Source organism: Chelon labrosus (assembly GCF_963514085.1).
Source record: "Chelon labrosus genome assembly, chromosome: 16".
NCBI lineage: Eukaryota > Metazoa > Chordata > Actinopteri > Mugiliformes > Mugilidae > Chelon > Chelon labrosus.
In genome coordinates this window covers 16271900-16286465 of record NC_140349.1, presented here as the reverse complement: position 1 = coordinate 16286465, position 14566 = coordinate 16271900, and the positions used below count along the sequence as shown (strand labels likewise).

Sequence of the window (14566 nt, the reverse complement as noted above, 5' to 3'; positions counted from 1 at the left end):
AGTATGTGATTGGAAACGAAATTCGGGCAGGGCTTGAAACTTCCTGTTAAAATCCTCATCTTATGAATTTCAACAGGCAATTTGAGCCCAAATGTCTGGGTTGCTGGAAAAACAAGTAGAGTGAGACGGTGAAAAGAAAAAAAAGAAGAGAGGACAGAGAGAGGGGTAAATGACAAGAGAAAATGGGCGTGACAAACATTTGTCAAGCTAATCTGATGTGACAGCACTGGTACCCTCAAACCATCACCACGGACACGCTTAATATTCCCGTCTGCCACGGTTTGTAAGAGCCACGAGGTGAGGTGCACATCTGCATGTCTGTGTTAGTTTGTGTATGCGCTCATATGTCTTCCCCAGAGGCAGGTCTATATCTGTATCTCTGTATCTCTGTTTTGGGGAGCATGGAGAACGACACAGTAACTCCCATTGGGCCAGGAGCACGGACATTAACTCGGGTAACGATCCTAACAGAATACATTAAGGCTGGTGTGTGCGAGAGAGAGAGAGGGCGAGTGCGTTTGGTACATGGTACGTGCGTTTTGGAAAGGTTAGAAAGTTGAGAAAAATAAATAATGCAGCATCTTTGTTTCATTTTCAGAAGTCATCTGCCTTGAGACCGTACACTCGGTCATTTGAAATTTTGCAAAGAACAAGCAATTAAGGGTCATTATTCTTTCAATACAGCGTGCTCTTTCATAATGAGGACAAATGATGGGAGATGGAGGGACGGTGCTTCAGGAGACGCAGGTGTGTTTTATTTGCTCGTCTCCTCTTCCTCCCACCGACCCTCTCTCTCTCCTCTTGACCTGTCCATTCCCCTCCTAAACTCTAATACCATTAGCCATTCAACTCATCATGTTCGCGATTTGCACAACTCTCTGCTTGTCTGACCCTCGCATTCATCACCGTTCTTTTTTTTCTTCCAGTCTCTCCACCGTCTTTGATTAGGGCCGCTCCTTGCATTCAACTGGTACAATGGCTTTGATTGGTCTCGCAGTAATCGCTTCGTTTTTGTCATTCTCGCTTTTTGTGTCCATCTGATTACGAGACTTCCCAACCTTACCGCCGTGACCTCTGCATTCGCTTAATCTACCGCTTTTCTTTTCCTCAACTTCCCTCCCGTCTTGCTACTTTAACCCAAACTCTCTCCATTCTGTCACTTGTTTTATCAAGAGTCGTGCCACCTATTCCGGCTCTCTCTGATCCATCTCTATATTATATTATAATGTCCACCATTCCATATTCTGTGCTGGCGAGCCATCCATCCCTGCTCATCCTTCATCCTTCCCTCTATATATCCTGCCAGTCCTTCTGTCTGGTGGCTCAATGAGTTTTCACAGTAAATGCGCTCCCCTGCTGCGCCTGTTAAGTCCAGTAAAACTATTACAATGTCTCCAGACAGACAGACAGACAGTCACACAGCCAAGTGGGCCTTGGGTAATGACTAAGTTAGACCATGTGGATCCACTCCCAAACGTTGTTTTTTCCTCCTGGGCTATACTTTAATGCGCTCTGTCTGCAAAGGGGACAAAGGTAATGTGGGGATGTTTAGCAGGCTTCATCTCTGGCTGGTTAGGGAAAAGGGATTTAGATATGAGAGTAGACTATAGGGTCAGTAATGCAGGCAGACAACAGTCTTCCATCACAGTCTTGCCTTGGATCATTTCCCTGTAGTATTTTCATCCAATTTTGCCCTATTACAGTGCAAATGATCGACATTTTTAACAAATTGCATTCGTTCACAGCCCTTCTGCTCTATTAATAATGTATTATTCTGTGGTATTTGGAATAATACAATAACATTTTGCCCGTGGCAGTTGATTTTGTCGCTCTCAAATGCAGTGTCCTGGACCCAACTAGCCTGCTGCTCGACTGTCTGATCCGATGTCTCATTATCCCTTTCATTGTATGTCGACAGTTCGCTTTTTTAAATCTCACTTTAACAGACGAACTCTGTCTGTGAAGTTCAGAAACAGATACACTATATTACCAAAAGTATTCGCTCACCTGCCTTTACTCATTCTATGAACTGAAGTGCCATCCCATTCCTAACTCATAGAATTCAATATGATGTCGGTCCACCTTTTGCAGCTATTACAGCTTCAACTCTTCTGGGAAGACTGTCCACAAGGTTGAGGAGAGTGTTTATAGGAATTTTTGACCATTCTTCCAAAAGCGCATTGGTGAGGTCACACACTGATGTTGGTCGAGAAGGCCTGGCTCTCAGTCTCCGCTCTAATTCATCCCAAAGGTGTTCTATCGGGTTCAGGTCAGGACTCTGTGCAGGCCAGTCAAGTTCATCCACACCAGACTCTGTCATCCACGTCTTTATGGACCTTGCTTTGTGCACTGGTGCACAGTCATGTTGGAAGAGGAAGGGGCCCGCTCCAAACTGTTCCCACAAGGTTGGGAGCATGGAATTGTCCAAAATGTTTTGGTATCCTGAAGCATTCAATGTTCCTTTCACTGGAACTAAGGGGCCAAGCCCAGCTCCTGAAAAACAACCCCATACCATAATTCCTCCTCCACCAAATTTCACAGTTGGCACAATGCAATCTGAAATGTACCGTTCTCCTGGCAACCTCCAAACCCAGACTCGTCCATCAGATTGCCAGATGGAAAAGCGTGATTCATCACTCCAGAGAACGCGTCTCCACTGCTCTAGAGGCCAGTGGCGGCGTGCTTTACACCATTGCATCCGACGCCTTGCATTGCACTTGGTGATGTGTGGCTTCGCTGCAGCTGCTCGGCCATGGAAACCCATTCCATGAAGCTCTCTGCGTACTGTACTTGGGCTAATCTGAAGGTCACATGAAGTTTGTAGCTCTGTAGCAATTGACTGTGCAGAAAGTCGGCGACCTCTTTGCACTATGCGCTTCAGCATCCGCTGACCCCTCTCCGTCACTTTACGTGGCCTACCACTTCGTGGCTGAGTTGCTGTTTTTCCCAAACGCTTCCATTTTGTTATAATAGAGCTGACAGTTGACTGTGGAATATTTAGGAGCGAGGAAATTTCACGACTGGATTTGTTGCACAAGTGGCATCCTATGACAGTTCCACGCTGGAATTCGCTGAGCTCCTGAGAGCGGCCCATTCTTTCACAAATGTCTTGTTTCACAGTCTGCATGCCTGAGTGCTTGAATTTATACACCTGGGGCCAGGCCAAGTGATTAGAACACCTGATTCTGATCATTTGAATGGGTGAGCGAATACTTTTGGTAATATAGTGTATCTGTAATTGGACACAACACTGACATGAAAAAAAAAACAAGGTTGCAGCGCCAAAGTAGCTCCTCCGAGTCGAAAGACTTGAGGCCTTTTCGTTACATATGAGGCCTTTTTCTCTACACGTTGACATCAAACAGAATCGCTCAGCTGCTGTCGCGCAAACGCGCTTGCAGAAAAAGGCCTTGACAGCAAAAAGCATCCATTAAACGGGGAGAGACGGGAGAGAGAGAGCGACGGATGAAAGGAATGGAGAAAGAGAGGGAACGGAGTGAAAGAGGGAGACAGGCAGGGAGCAGCAGAGGGCTTCTCATTAGAGAATCGCTTGTAACGGAGAGTTTTTGAAATGACAGCAGATTTACGCGAGAGCATAATCCGTCTGCGCCGTGCCACCGCTCTGATGCCACGCGCGCCACTCAGGGGGGATGCCCGCTTTCTAAGAGGCAATGTTCATCCGCGGCAGAGGGAGAGCTACAGGCGGACGCAGGCCAGGGGAAATTCACACTGGAACCACTGGGGAGACTCTAGTGGAAACTTCACATCCACATTATTTTCTTTTTCCTGGCCTTGTTTAAATTAAACTGCAGTATTGAATATCCACCACCGCCTCGACTAGCAACAAGTAGCAACAGCTGGCATGATGAGGCATACAGTAGGAACGCAATAATGCACAATGAAGTGAAAAGATTTTTCCAGTTTTATTGCTGCATTTGATGAACCATACGAAGCCAGCGTTATGAAAAGATACTTTCAGCAGTGATGTAATCATTTTTAGTAATGATATATCAGCCGATAGTCGAGGGATATATTTAACATTAACAAGCCATAAACACATTTGATGGGGATCTTTTCATTTATTCATGTATTAATTTATTCTGGGGCAGGGGTGACAAGCAGCATTCACTGAGAAGGAACATTTTACAGTATATAAATTGACAATATCAAGGACACTCCATTTGTAAATAGACCCAAACATATGGGCTTGATTTAATGGCGCAGGCCCAATATTCTGTAATATTTTTTACCAGTGCAAGTGAGATCATCCACTTTGCAGCATCTTGACAATAATGGACTTGACAATACCCCTCTGCTCATAGTTACATATAGAGTACCATGTAAATGTTTTGAGATGGTTAGATTCTGATCCATCGCAAAACGCCATAGTGGTGGTGGTGGTGGGTGGGTGTGTGTGTGTGTGTGTGTGTGGGGGGGGGGGGGGGGGGGGGCATCTTATCATCCCAGATTCATTCAGCAGCATGACCAGCAGCACAAGGAAGTCTCTTCAGCACCAAGAAGGAGTCTTGGAACAGATGGTCTGACGCCCACGGAGACCTGATCTCAACATCACGGGGTCGGTCTGGGATTACACGAAGCGACAGACGCAACTGAGGCAGCCTAAATCCACGGACAATCTGTGGCAAGTTCCCCCAAGATGCGAGACTGCAAGTGAAACTAGGGGAGTAGCCGATGTTTTAAAGGCAAAGGGGTGGTGGCAGTGAATACTAATTCATTTTTTTATTTATTTTTTTTTTTTTTCTGTTTAGTGCTTATTCTGAAGTAAAAGTAAGGTGATGCTCAGGAAAACTTGTGTTTCTGCTGCCTTTCTCCAGATGGGACACTAATAGTGTTTCATTGTTTATTTAACCTTTACCGTGTTGTTTCTTGAGCAAAAACCAAATGACTGCAGAAGTATCTGACGCACTGAACTGATTTATAGCTAGAATAAGCAAATAAAAGTGTCACTTCTGGCTTCCAGTCACTGCTATAGGTCAACGTGGAACTGCTTGTGAGTGGGTGGCATTACAATTCCATTATACAGTATGTACACGTTGGCTCGTAAACGTTGTGTGACTCTGAATTAACTTTTTATTGCTTTTTTTTTTTTTCCAACAACAAAAATTAAGGCTGTTTGTTGAAGCGCCTTGTGTGTTCGCTACATGTAAAATATGTCACTGAATTTCAAAATTAGAGGTGACAGACTGAGTCCTGGGGAGCGGGCTTCCCTCCCACTGGGATGGAGAGCCACTCGGTCTTCTCTCCAAGGAGGTGGGGGGAGTGCACATGACGGGGGGGAGTGCACATGACGGGGGAAAGGGAAAGGGAAAGGGAATGAAAGCCAGAACGGAAAGAGGAGAAAGACAGAAGGATGAGGGAAACAGAGGGAGACAGACATGCGTGCAGAGAGCAGAGTGGGAGCATGTCAAGTTGCCTGGAGAGAGGTGTGATTCCCCCCCCCAAGCAACAAAGTAGTCACCTCATACAGCGCTTTAATGAGGCTGCACAGGGAGGATAAAAAACAAATTATGACATTGATGTATTGGTCTGTCTCACGGCTTCTTGCACAGCCTATTTTTCCTCCAAGAAGAACAGTTTATGAACAAAAGAGGGCTGTTTCGACTGGTGCATCAATTTACTAAGCCCTGAGTTGGGCTCCTGAGGTTCTTGAATACATCATCCATGCAGCTAGAGGAGTAACCGGTGACAGTGTCAGCCTGCCGATTAGAAACTGGCTGTCAGTCAGCACTAATGTGTGCTTTTTTGCAAATAGATTCCCAGCCATACAGGGAGCAGCCATACATAGCCGTGTAACTAATTGAGCCAACGTGCATTTTGTGGGCGCAGCCTTGCTTGAAATTACATGTTTCGGGTTCTGGTGCGTTCAAGCTCAACCCCAACACACACACACAAACACACACAGCCGCTCTCACAACACGTGGCTATAGCTGGAGCTGCCCGTTAACGGGAAATGATACATGACAGGTCGCTTACGCACCAAATCTTTCTCGTTGTGACACAAACACCACACACACACACACACACAGGCACGCACACTCCATCCCCTTCTTCCATCTGCGCTCGGCACATTTACTCCGTCACGCATATCTTGGGTTCACTTCAACCTGTGACAGGGAGCAGAGGGGCTTATTCGTTTCGTTCCGCCGCGAATACAAATGGCACACGGCATCCCACAAATCAAACGAGTGTCTGAACGTCTAAAGCATGAGGATCCCTCTCTGTCACCGGTGTTTTATTATTGCAGTTGCTCCAAAAGACTTCTCCACCAGCTTCTGGGCTGGCATTTAAGAAGACATTTGTTGCTCTATAGATTTTTTTTTTTTAAGTTGTTCTAAAAGCTGGACACATTGCGCAGTGAGAAAAGTGAGACACAATAGCAATAATTATCATTTTCGCCACTAATATCGGCAATAATCGCATAAAATGCAAACAAGCTGTTGCTAAAGGTTTATTTATTTTTGCAGAAATGAATCCAACAGCCAAAAAAAATAAAGATTTCAACTCACCAGCCTTGTCGGTCCCGGTAGCGTCTGAAAGCTTCCTCACACTTGAAGCGCGTCCCTCCTCTCTCTCTCTCTCTCGTCTTCACTGCTGCTGGAACGAGACGCGCGGCAGCTCTGAAAGACACACACCGTGATCCAATGGGAGGAAAACATGAATCGTTCATTTAGAAACTACAACTGGCTGCGGGCTGATGATAAACACTCCCGTCTACCTCTCTTGTCAGCTGTGCGTGTGCGCGCAGAGGAGAGGGAGCGAGGAGGCGGTTTATCTCATCCTCTCTCCTTCCTGTCGTCCCTCGCTCGCTGCTCTGGGTTGGACACTGTTGGGGGGGGGGGAAACTATGTGCATCTTATCATCAACTTACTAGCAAAACTGCCCCAGTCATTCTCCTGGAAGTAACAGATACACTCACAAACTAGTTCACTGGGTAGCTTAAATATTGCACTGACGTTTCTATTATTTTGGCAAACCCAGTCTAGTCAGTGGGCTAGGCTAAATAAATTCAAACATAACCACAAACAAATCATCATACAGTTGAATTACCACTTTTCTGATGTTGTTTTAACATAAAACAAACCTTATAACAGTCATGAAGGGGGACTTACTTCACTGCAGTTGTATTAGAATGCATTTTTCACTAGTGTACCTAATGAACTGGCATGGAGTGTGTAAAGGAGTATGAGATTATCAATTTATAATTGCTCAGATAGTTGTGCGTGTGGATGTGGGTCTACCATTAAGGTTATCAAGGTTTAAGGTGTTTGCGTTTTTCAAGCCCCCTTTGGAAAATATATATTTCATAAGTAGCTAACCAGACTTATCCATAATTCAGAGACGTCTGACTGGGGTGTGGGCAGGTGGGTGGGGCTGGTGGGTGGTCAAGGGCTAGCCAGGGCACCCTGGGGAACCCAGTCACACCACCAGACTGTGACAAAAACAAAACGCTCTGTGACCAAGAGATGATGGGCTTGTTGCCAGGGAAGACAGGCAATCCAATCCTGACTGAAAACCAGCAGCCGCTGACAGGCTCAGAGTCTGGGAGCGGGAGCAGGAGCAGCGGCGGGCACAGCGATGTCTGTCGCTCCGTGCAGATCATCACTAGTTTTTTATTTTTATTTTTTTAAATAAGCTTAATAGTGTCCAAAAGGATGCAAAAAAAAAAAATAGTATCTTAACATATTTAAATTTTTATTTTTTGACAAATAGATAGAAACCCTACAAAACATCAAAATTAACAAAAACACCAAAGGCAGAGCAGGCTCTCCTAACAAAGCTGTTCTATCAACGCAATAATGTCAGACTCCGAGGTCAATGTCAACATAAAAGTACGCCAGTCTTAAAGGACAAATAAATCTGTGATGTACACCACACACCACCAATGTGCATTTTTAATCCTACAAAACCACCGCTACAAAATTAACTTAAGACATATTAAGTGCAAAAAAAAATAATAATAATTAAAATATTACTCGCTCAGGAAGTCTGTAAAATGCTTTGTGTAAAATCACCTGCAACTAGATTAAAATTCAAAATGCTTAAAGTACTAAGTGAACATTAACAGTGAACATTCTGCCCTTAACAAACAGGTGTTAACACCTAACTTTAAATCAAGTCCTTAATTTCCCACTTCCCCCCCAAATATCAACTGAATGATGAGTAATGTTAAACTAAATTGATGCCGTGCTTGTCCTCGTGTGAACCCCTGCAACCATTTGACAGACCATTGACTAAAATAACAAATAAGAGATACTGATTAGGTGCTATACTGTGACAAAAATGACTGCCTCAATTGACGCCCATTGAAATAAAATAAGAGCACAAAACAAATTTGAGTGCTTGAAATTAATAGAATGACCAAATGCCCTTACGCTGTAGTAGATGAGTTAATGAACAGAGTTATATACAGAGAGGCCTTGCAGTCTTGAGAAACCACAACCAAACAAACATTTAAAATAATTCCAAACATAAATATAAATAAGGACAAAGAGTGAGCTTAAAACTCTTCCATCTTTTGTTTGGGATAGTTAACCAAAGAAAAAAAAAAAAAAAAGACCTGGTAGGGTGAGGGTGCTCCGCTCTTCTGGTGCTACTGTCATCGTGATGCATGTGACTTAAAATCACATGACCGTAGGTCAACCACACCAATCGTGGTAAAAGTGTCTGGGATTATATTAAGACGGTTAAAGTGGTAAGCAGGTGAAGACTGATGTTAAAATGGCTCTCAAAATATTGAGGCGAGGGCAATTCTGAAAACAGTGATGAAGATGTCGCGTTGCTCCCAGTCGTACGGAACACCAAGATGTCGTCTTGTCAGCATTTTGACTCGCTGAAGACTCTGTAGTCTGTATCTGAGGGAGACTGACAAAAATCATATCAAAAGTAAATAAGGGTTTTCTCTAATTCAAATAAACATCCAACTAAGATTATTGGTTATATCATTGGTTATATTTTTTCAAAGGTGTTGAGCAGAAACTTGATGCCTGAGATTAGTTTGGGTAAATATATTAAAGATTGACAAGAGGACACAAAATGAATGGACTCTCTCACTCTCCATGAACCTGAGAAACAGGTAAAAAAAAAATATTACTTTAGTTTTTCTCACATTCAAACTCAATTTGAAGATGTGATCACACTAATTAACTTCTTCTTGAGAAAAGGTGTGAAAACCCCAGGCTCCTGGCCATCAGCGAAAAAAATTCTACCTACTTTACTCTATACAAAAACACTTTGGAGTGGTGTTTTACCTTCCAAGGGGCATAGTTGCTGTAGACTACAGCACATTCAGCATAGTCTGGACTCCACAATCCACGAAGCTCTGAAAAAAGAGAGGATAGGATAATGTGAGAAACAATTCGAGAGATATGTTCGAAAGACATTACACCCGCCATAAAACAACCTCCCAGAAAAACACTGCAAATGGAAGTTATTTGTGTATGTAAAATCAGCTTTGTGCGACTGGGAAACACAAAAATTCAGCGGTCAATTCACATCCTGGATGCCAACACAGGCCAGGCAGCACCATCTAGTGGTGCTAGTGAAAATTGCGGTCTGCTGTGAAGAACTTGGGAACAAAAATAAAAGATAACGCCAGAAGGGGGGGAAAAAAAAGAAATCACGAGTCACATTTGCATGATTCTCACATGACACGTGCTCTGTGTTGTTGTAAAATTTAATCTTTACTGGCATCTACATCCCAGTGAATGCAGAGTCACCTGATTGACAGGCCGTGTCCTCTGGTCCACAATCCAGGGAGGTGGGGTGTGCTGCGTATCGGGGGAGAGGGGTCAGCTGTCAAACAAAGGGCAACAGAAAAACCCAGACTTGCTTCTATGGAACAAGTGGGGAGTGTGAAGTGTGGGGAAGGGAGTGGCAGGTGGACCTAAACCAGGCGGAGCCCTTCATCTCATATGTGTGGGAGAATATGTGCCGTGCCTGGGAGGCCCTGCGTGGGATACTGTTGATGGCGTGTGGGCGTGTGTTTGTGTGCATGCACCTGGTAGCCGTAGGCATTCTGTGTGTAGTTCATTGGCACCTGTGGGATCATGACCCCTCCAAAGCTGTTGTAGGAGTATGGCTGCAAACACAACCAATGAGGGTACATTAAGCACAGTGTGTAGCAAACAGTGTGAAATATCAAATATGCATTGCAAACAGACCTGAAGAAATGGCAATGCACGACTGTTTCTGTTATGTCTTTGCTAAGATTGCACTGTAACTGCTCATGTTGTTGCCAGCTGGCACAGCCTGAATAATTCATTACTATGGATATTATTAAAACCACCATCATTTTTTATCTAGCGAACTGAAAAGTAAACTGATAGATTACTCTCTACTTGGAAACTCTATTATTGGCTCCAATGATGAGCCTCAGCCAAACCCCTCGGAGAAAATAAGGTTCATTTTGTTTTTCAGAGTGCAATACAAAAGTGTGTGAGCGTGACAGCAATGCTAATGCCATACTCAACGTGTGTACTTGCTTTGAATTTTTTCTTTTTTTAATTCAGTCTGCCTGCCAACTTAGATAAGACACCCTAAGGCTTGTCTATGTGTGTGAGATACCTGATTGTATGGACTGCTTCCATTGAGGATGGGTGAGGGTTGTGCTACCCCTCCTCCCATGGGTGAGCAACAGCTACAGTACATGTACTGGGTGGGATTCATCCATGGAGCCAAGCCAACCATACGGAACGGCATGGACCCTGGACCGAAAAAAAGGACATAACAGTATGAATCGCATTTTACATTTAGTGACAACACTTTCTATTTGACCAAACAAACGATGAGTCCTTGAGGCTCATCTAAACTGAAGCGGAATACATACGAGCGCTTCTTTCTTTCATGATGGCAGGGCCCAGCTTGAGTTTTCGGCCCTTAATAATGATCTGTTGCTATAACAAAATACATTTACAGAGAAGATATTACTCTCAGATGGAGATATAAATATGTGTATGTGACAGATCAACAGTTCCACAGGCAGACATCAACTCACCTCAATGATTGACTGAATGTTGACATCTTCATTGAAGTACACAAACCCATAACTAGGAACACATAAGATAAGTCAGAAAACTAACCGACTGCATGTCTAAGTAACATCCACATGAATGCCAGGTCCAAAAGTTTCCCAGCAGAACAATGCATTGTGATAAGATCATTCATTCATTCATTCATTCATTCATCTTCTGTAACCACTTGTCCAGTACAGGGTTGCGGGGGGGCTGGAGCCTATCCCAGCTGTCATCAGGCAAGAGGCAGGGTACACCCTGGACAGGTCGCCAGTCTATCACAGGGCTAACAAAGAGAGACAGACAACCATTCACACTCACATGCACACCTACGGCCAATTTAGAATCACCAATGAACCTAACGAGCATGTCTTTGGACAGTGGGAGGAAGACACAGGGAGAACATGCAAACTCCACACAGAAAGGCCCAGTCGGCCCATGGATTTGAACCCGGAACCTTCTTTCTGTGAGGTATCAGTGCTAACCACCACACCACTGTGCCGTCCTACAAGATGATCAGTGTTATTCATTTCACCTGTCAGTGGTCATAATGTTATGCCTGATCTGTGTACATTGTAATGTGTGGAAAAACATAAGATGCAAATAAACAGCCCCATCATTTAAACTCACACATTTTCACACAAGTTAACCGACAAACAAAACAAAACATTACTCAACAATCAAAATGTTAGCACCTTCACCAAAGCATCTATAAACAGAACAACTCACCCTTTGCAGATCCCTCCACGGTATGTGATAATTTTTACTTCCTTAACTGACCCAAATCTTGCAAAGAAGTCACAGATTTCATTTTCATCCACCTGAAGGTTAAAATGATTGAAAAGAAAAACTGAATTTTGCTTTCTATGCTTGTCTATAATCATTATATCATTATGTACCGTGGAAGTACAGTCGATGCAGTGCACAATGTGCAGTTCGAGTACACTACTACAGTGAAAAGGGTTTCATCCAGAAGACAAAATCTTTGTATAAAATCAAACCAGTTGCCAAAATACTCATTTTACAGCCAAAGCTGCTGACTTATTTTAAAATGCCGCTCCAAGATTCATAATTTCACAATCAAAACAATGTTGGATACCTTACAGGATTTTCTTTTGCAGCTTGTACAATATTATGCATATAAGCACATTTGTTCAGTGTACTTTCAGACACCTGTAGAATAATTCACACATCTAATAAATGTCTGTGAACATATCCATATCCATAAATCAGAGACAGTAATTTACCACCTGTCATTTTTTTTTATTATATGCCATATGTGGGCAACAAAACTGTCCCTTTTTTTTTTAAACATACAGTGTCAATTTAAACCAAATGGACCAGATCTTACCTTCATGTCAATCCCACCAACAAAGAGGGCGTTGGGAGTCAGTTTTCCCTGTGGTAGGATGTATCCATTTGACAACTTCAAGGAAGGCGAAGTCTGGGCTGAGTTTCTGGGCTTGTTGATATCCTTTACAATAAAGTACCGCAACTTAGTCCTTGATTTACATGGTAGGAAAATATCATAAAAATTCCTATTTCCCTCTTCATTTCGCTTATGATTTTGAATTAGCTAGCTATATGATACTGCCACCACCACAGCTGTTCACTTGATAAACCTAAAAGCAAATTTAAGTCTGACACCCATATTAAATTAAGGTTAAAAAAAAAATGACATGAAGAGACTGGGCTGCTATGGGCCTTTGTTGTATGGTCAAAAACGCATTTTCTGAGGTTACAGTAAAAACAAATGTAGTGGAATCGAAGGGCCTCGAAGCCTTCTTGAGATATCGCGATGACAAGAATGGGTCGACCACGGGGTCAGTGAGACCTTGAACTTCGACGACCAAAATGGAAAGAGTTCATCCGTGAATCCAAGTAGGCGGCTTACATTAATTCAGTACTATTCGGTCCAAGTGAAAGTTTGTGCCAAATTTGGAGATATTGCTTTGCGCGATATCGCGTTAACCACAGACAGAAAAACGTGTAGGACTGACAATCCTAAAACCTTGAGGCATAAAGGTTATATCGCAATAAAACACAGCAGCGGTAGACTAAATGACTTATGTTGAAGTGACTTGTTACCAGCCAGCATTAAATGAACTGAGCTGTTCACCAAGCTGACGTTAGCTTCGGGGTAGCTAGTGCGCCTTTTTCATTTCTCCAGGCAAAGGTCAAGCTATCCAACGCTCGTTAGCTAATAGCTGCTGTGCTAACACAGTAGTTAGCTAGCATCCGGATTAAGTCAACAGGCGTCTTCAGTTAAGACAGCAATTGTATGGCTACGATTGTTACAGTACATTATTGGTCACACAGCCCTAACAATGCAACTTACCATGTCTAAAATGATTAAAACTGAAGAGACGCTCAAACGCAAACCGCCGAAGTTGTTCCCTCAGGCAAGAACCAAACAAAACCACGCCCACGCTGTCCACGTGACTCCACTCAGACGCGATGTATTGTCTTGTTTAGATTAAGGGGAAAAAGATTATTTTCACCATATATAAAATGATCACAAAAGCTATATTTTGCGCTTACAAGTAAAACATCAAATGCCAATTGTATTGCTTGCATGTAATTGCTGCCTGTGGCACTCAGACCAACTCTTGCCCCCTTGTATGTATGTATTTTATTTTATTTTATTCTATTTTTGATACTATCTATTTAGCTAGCTAGCTAGCTAGCTATCAAATCCAGTTAATGCATCTATTTACATTTGTTTAAAATTTAAGATTGACATGTTTAGTTAATATATGTATTCCGAGTAACTAAAGATTTGCCTTAATGTAAACGTGACACTTTGCTGTGTGGTCTTAGTCCTGACCAAACATTAAATTATGTGAAGTTATTCTGAAACAGTGCTTTTCTTTCTTGCGTAGAAGCGTTTTGCATGCTTGAAAGTTGACATTTTAATATCAGCTAGTTTGTTCACACCATAGCAAACGTGTGTAATACAGTGTGTTTGAATTGTGTCAAGGTTTAGTATTTTTGCATAAGTATGCAATATATCTTTATCCCCGGTATAATTAATAGCCGGTGTGTGTCTAAATATGTTTATATATTTCCGATATCAAATAGCAAGGTGGTTGGTGTTACCATGGAGACGTTCTCAGATGAGATCAACAGTTTTTCAGTTTACAGGAGGACAAAACTAAACTCCTAGGAGCTAGAAGTCTAACACCGGTGAGTGGCAGGTAGATGGATGGCGACAACAGCTGCCTGCAAGGACTTCTACATTAATCATTTAAACTGTTACCTCACAGAAATCCTGCCGGATTAACATTACAGCGATCGGGAAAAAAGGTAACTCGGTGACTGGCGTTAACGAGTTTGTGTTTTTAAATTCCTGTTTACCATTTGTGTGTTGTAAAAATGTAGGCTACATAGGAGCGGCCACGTTATCTCCGTGTTTCTTCCCGTTCATTTGCAGAAAAGCTGAACAAGATATGGAGCGACTGAAGCAGGTAACTTGAACCTAGCTCATGTCAGCCTCTCCGTCTTACTCGTTTGACTAACTTTTATTTTTCAGACTC

At 42.9% G+C, this 14566-nt stretch overlaps 1 protein-coding gene across 3 annotated transcripts; it reads right to left on the bottom strand.

Moving 5' to 3' along the window:
- Positions 1 to 7722: 7722 nt before the first annotated feature.
- dazl (deleted in azoospermia-like) lies at positions 7723 to 13388 on the bottom strand. Of its 3 annotated transcripts, none has more exons than XM_084563269.1 (10): positions 13369 to 13388; positions 12382 to 12504; positions 11760 to 11851; positions 11015 to 11066; positions 10847 to 10913; positions 10585 to 10724; positions 10019 to 10099; positions 9738 to 9813; positions 9270 to 9340; positions 7723 to 8883 (listed from the first exon to the last, which is right to left on the bottom strand). In XM_084563269.1, exons 1-10 carry the CDS (start codon positions 13369 to 13371, stop codon positions 8836 to 8838), a joined length of 753 nt encoding a protein of 250 aa, XP_084419395.1. In that variant the 5' UTR covers positions 13372 to 13388; the 3' UTR covers positions 7723 to 8835. The 3 variants fall into 3 exon arrangements, with proteins under 3 accessions (XP_084419395.1, XP_084419393.1, XP_084419394.1); XM_084563267.1 differs by having other exon boundaries at positions 9738 to 9788; XM_084563268.1 differs by lacking the exon at positions 9738 to 9813.
- Between the last annotated feature and the right edge of the window lie 1178 nt (positions 13389 to 14566).